Genomic DNA, 5,788 nt, shown 5'->3' with positions numbered 1-5,788 from the left:
TTTCATGTTCTTTGAGTTGCAGTTGTTCTAATTTCATATATATATATATATACAGAGAAGGATCTAAAGAGATACATTTTCTTATGGTTGTTTAATGAACAAACAAATGACACTAATGTCTATCATCTATTATTAATCTGTTTTAATCTGTTATTAATAGCAATCGTTCTCTGTATAAAATGTTTATATCAGTTTGTCTATCTTATTTTTATCTGTAAAGTTCACCTAATTATCTTTATTGTTTTTGTTTTTTATTCTCAATCAAGTTAAAATATCTTATCGCAAAATAAAAATTGTATATCAATAAGGATATAAATTTCGACAATAAGATCTGTCGAAAGTATCCATCCACTTTGCGGTTCGATTACATACAAAATATACTTGTAAATAATACATATATGTGAAAATTTTTGTGTGTGTTGATACGAATAGGTCCAAATACGGAGCGGTGTGCAGGCATCGGTTCTAGTAAGTACATACTTATAAGAAATCGATGTGGTTAATATCTGTGGCACAGTATTCTAGCTTTTTTACACAGCAACACACACACACACACACACACACACACACACACACACACAGACAGAGCTATATGCATTCGATATCGGCTGACGCACTAATGAAAGATCACTTTGCTGTTCAATTGCAGTTATACATTACAATGCTAAATTATTTTTTTCGTTCTTTTTTTGTGAGGAAGTGATTCTTCGCAAGTGCATCACCCGGAATGGCGACATTGATATGCATTTTCATATAACAATTTTCACTTATTCTTGACTTGTCAATCTATGTGTTTATCGATTATCAAAGTTGATCTATCGCGTTCCTGTAGCACTTCGCTCAAATGTGCGCATACAACGACAGAGGGATGCGAAGAGAAATAGATCTCAATGGAATGGCAAGAATATTTACACTCATGCATTTCACTTTTCATGTACAATTTTTAATATATGATGAATACATTCATGAAATCTTTTAGAAATTATTTTTAGTAAACTAGAATAATTGATAATAGTTTAAATTGTGTAATTGATAAAGAGTCGACTAACATCTCGAGCTTTTTAAGTTTTCTGCCTTTTATCATTTATTAGTGTTTTGAACTGTAATTCTTAGCTAATCAAAATATTAGCAAATATTTAATTATCCGCCTTTATAAGTGTGTATCAATCAGATATAGAATATGTAGAACGCATTATATATATTTCTGTTTAGAATAAAACAATGCATTAGAGTGAAATTTTGAGAATAATTGTGACTAATCGAATCGTTTCGATATCATTTGTTTTTAAGACAATCTAACATATCTAAAGACGGTCATCCCCATTATTTAAAAAAAAAAAAAGTAGAATATTTGATGAAGTATCTCGATAACATGGCAAAATTTTATAATTTATATATTTTCTATTTGTCTAGTAATTACTGACATTGTTAGACGTGAGTAATGACCTAAGAATAAAATAAAATTCAATCAAACTAGCATAAGTTTTTAATTTTATATTTGTGGAAAAAACGCCATATATGTGGACGGAATAAAACGCTCAAGAGAATGGCGTTTAACAACAGAAGCACCCAATAATGCATCTTTTTATTTCAAATGGGACAGACAAACCAGACTGCAAAAAGTGTCTCAAGGCCCTACAAGAATTGGAGAACATCGATGACGAAGCCGATCAATTGGGCATTGGTTTCGTAAAGATTGCGGACGAGGAGCTGGCAGATGAGTATAATCTCGGTCCTCTCCCAGTTCTTGTGTATTACAGGCATCAAATTCCAATTATTTACGAACGTAAGTACGATAGAACAAGAATAATATATGACACATGCGCTGCAGCATTAAATAATTAATATACAATTTTAATTATTTAAACGCTAAATAGAATTAAAATAATTTTGTGATATTTACGTTAATTTCTTAAAAAAATAAATTAGAATATTTCTATTTAAGTAATAGTAATGTCTTACAACAATTTAGTGAAGTTATACAAAATTTGATGACTAACGATTGAGTGACTATCGCAAATTTTCTATGTCATTAAAGTATTTTACTTTATCCTAATTTAATTATATGAAGCAATACAGAGATGAAATTAACTCGCAGTACGTGCTCTTAGATGAGTTGAGTAGAGAAGAAGACGTGCTGGAATGGCTGGTAGCGAATAAGAGCACGGGAGATGAAGAGGATGTTATCGAAGATGTTACCGCCAAAACATTGAACACACTAATTGGAAACATTGACAATTTAGTCGTTCTGTTCTGTTCGTATCTTTTTCATCATTTTGTCAGCCTCATCTGTCTTGCCTTTATCTTGCTTTGTAATATGCCCTCGTGCTTGTAGATGATCACGGTGATGAAGAATCTATGCAGGTCCTAAATGAGCTAGAAAAGATCGACGACGATTGTGATAAGCACGGCATTCAGTTTGTGAAGATCGACGATGAGAAGGCAGCGGAAGAATTCGGAATCGACGATTTACCGGCGATCGTCTATTTCGAGAAGCAGATCCCGAATGTTTACGACGGTGGGTAGGTGAATCGCACATACTGAGCGAAACAAAAGTATAAATAATACCAAAAATAAAATCACAGAAAAAAAATCGTATTGATTCTAGACTAATAAAAAAAAAAATTTGTAAATTATTTATGGATTATAGATTAATTCATTCAGAAAAATAATACGATAATTGCAGGAGATATAGAAGATGAGGACGAAATTTTGGAGTGGCTGTTGTCGCAACTCGAAAAGGACGAGATAGAAGACGTCACTGATGAGATGCTGGATCGTCTCATCAAAGATGGGAAGACCATAGCTGTATTGTTTTGTAAGTTGCTTTTATAAATTAATAGATGGATTAGATTTAAATAATATTAAAATATATTTATTACGATAATGCAGACGACAATAACGATCGGAAGTCTCAAAGAGTTCTCAATGAATTGGAGAACATTGACGATGAATGCGATCAGCTTGGCGTAACATTTGTGAAGATTGACAATGCGGAGGAGGCTAAGGAATATGGTATTCAAAAAGTACCTACAATGCTCTACTTTGAGAAGGGCATTCCGATGATGTATGAAGGCAACCTCGAAGACGAAGAGAAAGTGCTCAAATGGTTGGAGCAGCAGCAAAAGGCTGACCAGATCGAGGACGTCACCGACGAAATGCTTGACATGGTTATAGACAAGATGCCACACGTAGCCGTTCTTTTTTGTCAGTAACATACTTCTAGGTCTTCTTTCTTCTCTACCTGATAATTGAAAATTGCGTGATTGCATTATTTTCAATTGTCAATATATTGACATAATTGTTGATATGATTTTATCGTTACTGTGCAGATGACAAAGATCAGAAGAAGAGCCAAAAGGTGTTAAGTGAATTAGAGAACATCGATGACGACTGTGATCAGCACAATATAGCCTTCGTGAAGATCAGCGACTTGGATGAGGCAAAGGAATATGGCATAGACACGCTTCCCACTTTGGTGCTCTTCGAACGAAAGATACCACACATTTACGATGGTTAGTTTTTTGAAAACTTTCATTTATTTAAAAAAAGAAGAACAATTAATAGGGAAATAGTTAAGAATTTTTTTTCATTTGCGTTTCACAGGCGATCTCATGAACGAAGATCAGATACTGGGCTGGCTGTTGCATCAGAAAAAACACGCCGAGATCCCGGAAGTAACGGACGAAATGGTCGAAAAACTCATAGAGACTTCGCCGTACATAGCAGTCCTGTTTTGTAAGCGATCGATTCGTCTTTCTACCTCCTTTTAACATTCTTCCACTGTTACTTGTTAGGTAGGTGCTGTTATATGGTCGCGAGTGAGAGCGACCAGCGAATTAATTCTTTTCCGTAGACGACAAGGACGATAAGCAGGACATGCGGATTCTGAACGAGTTGGAGAACATAGACGACGACCTGGAAAAGGAGGGGATCATCATTGTTCGCATAGACAACGACGCCGAAGCCAAGGAATACGGTATCGATCATCTCCCAACCCTGGTGTATTTTGAAGACAAGATTCCGGCAATATACGAGGGCGATCTACTGAACGAAGACGAAGTCCTTGAATGGCTGATAGAACAGAAGAACACTGCTACCATCGAAGAGGTCACGGATGAGATACTGACGGATCTCATAGAGGACCATGAATACGTTGTGGTATATTTCAGTAAGCAAACATTTCTCATCAGTATTATCTACAGAAAGTCAAATTAATTATTAATAGCTTCATTGAGTTAATTATATTAGAATTTCTTTTATCCGAACATGTCAAAGGGCAAGACAGATAACTGAATAGTTTAGATAACAAAAGTTCACTAATTCTTCCTTTTCCAGTACTTATTAATTCTGATAACAGAAGCTGAAAAAAGAAAATCGAAATCGTCGAGTTCCTATTATCTGAACTACAGCAGCAATGAGATATTTGGAGCTAAGCAAATTCTATTTATATGAACTTTGTTCGTATAAATGGAATTGAACTTTATTCGTATAAATGGAATGCAAATAAATATGGAGTCCTACTTATATCCTCTTCGATTGCTTACGACATAATGGACCAAAAATTGTGACAGGTGGAAGTTGCGACGAAGGAGAAAAATGCGACAATATCCTCGAAGATTTAGAAAATATTGACGACGAGCTGGATGAAACGGGCATTATATTCGTTACTACCGAAGACACCACCATAGCAAAGAAGTATGGCATCAGGCATTTCCCGACTCTCGCGTTCTTCCGAAACAAGGATCCATTGATTTATACTGGTGATCTCGATGACGAGGATGAAGTATTGTCTTGGATCACCGATGAGGACACTTTGGAGATACCAGGAAAAATTGAAGAAGTCAATGCTAGAATGCTGGAAAATATTCTCGACGAGAACGATTATGTCGTCGTCTTTTTCTGTATGTCAATCGCAAAATAATCAAATGTATCACTATATGGAAGGGACGGTTTTGCTAAAGTATTTAAAAATTTAGCTAAATACAGATCTGAAAATAATTTTGTTATAGACAAAATAATTATGTAGAATGTTAAAACTTTTTGCAGTATTATTCATTATGCTTGGGATCCTATAATTATTTTAATGGATCCAAAATTATTTTCAAATCTGTATCTAGCTCAATTTTTAAACAGAACATTCAGCAAAACCATTCTTTCCGTATATAACAATAACAATATTTGCTTATAGATAAAGAAGGCGATAAGAAGAGTCAAAAGATCCTCCAGGAGCTTGAAAACATTGATGACGAGTGCGAAGAGAAGGAGATCGACTTTGTAAAGATTTCCGACGAGGGAATCGAAAAGGAATACGATCTTCCGGGATTACCGGCGTTGGCATTTTATAGACACAAATTCCGGCAGATCTATTCGGGCGACATGATGCACGAGGAAGAAATTTTAGAATGGGTCCTCGAGCTTCGCACAACAACGCCGGATGTTATCGAGAGCGTCGATAGAAAAACATTACAAGTACTTATCAATGATGTTGAGCATCTCGCCGTGTTCTTTTGTAAGTATAAACTTTTAGCTACTCAATTTATGTACATATAAAGTATTTGAGAATTATAGATAAATAATTATAGATAAATATTTAATACCTACGATAAAAATAAGAAAAAATATCTATAATGTGTAAAAAACATTCTATATGTCTCTATCTATCGATTATCTGTGGATATATTATTTATATATTTTTTGATATATTTGTTTTAAATAACAACTGGCTTAAAATTAGCCAAAAGATTCACAATTAAAACGCACTTAGAGAACAAAAAGTATTCTAATA

General features: G+C 34.3%; 1 protein-coding gene across 6 annotated transcripts in view; it reads left to right on the top strand.

Moving 5' to 3' along the window:
* LOC108756796 overlaps window positions 1-5,788 on the top strand; it is a 35,636-nt gene that overhangs the window by 13,361 nt on the left and 16,487 nt on the right. For 3 of the 6 annotated variants that reach the window (XM_018500845.1, XM_018500842.1, XM_018500844.1), the window contains exons 4-14: window positions 433-468; window positions 1,604-1,786; window positions 2,112-2,255; window positions 2,336-2,518; window positions 2,687-2,818; window positions 2,893-3,207; window positions 3,333-3,515; window positions 3,607-3,738; window positions 3,857-4,171; window positions 4,575-4,904; window positions 5,192-5,512. In XM_018500845.1, the coding sequence (XP_018356347.1) occupies window positions 433-468; window positions 1,604-1,786; window positions 2,112-2,255; window positions 2,336-2,518; window positions 2,687-2,818; window positions 2,893-3,207; window positions 3,333-3,515; window positions 3,607-3,738; window positions 3,857-4,171; window positions 4,575-4,904; window positions 5,192-5,512 (2,274 nt within the window). Of the gene's footprint in view, window positions 1-432; window positions 469-1,603; window positions 1,787-2,098; window positions 2,256-2,335; window positions 2,519-2,686; window positions 2,819-2,892; window positions 3,208-3,332; window positions 3,516-3,606; window positions 3,739-3,856; window positions 4,172-4,574; window positions 4,905-5,191; window positions 5,513-5,788 lie in introns of those variants that run through there. The other 3 variants (XM_018500843.1, XM_018500846.1, XM_018500847.1) reach the window with 2 other exon arrangements.

This window comes from Trachymyrmex septentrionalis, unplaced genomic scaffold, assembly GCF_001594115.1.
Source record: "Trachymyrmex septentrionalis isolate Tsep2-gDNA-1 unplaced genomic scaffold, Tsep1.0 scaffold13, whole genome shotgun sequence".
NCBI classification, from domain to species: domain Eukaryota; kingdom Metazoa; phylum Arthropoda; class Insecta; order Hymenoptera; family Formicidae; genus Trachymyrmex; species Trachymyrmex septentrionalis.
This window is presented reverse-complemented; position numbering and strand designations above follow the sequence as displayed.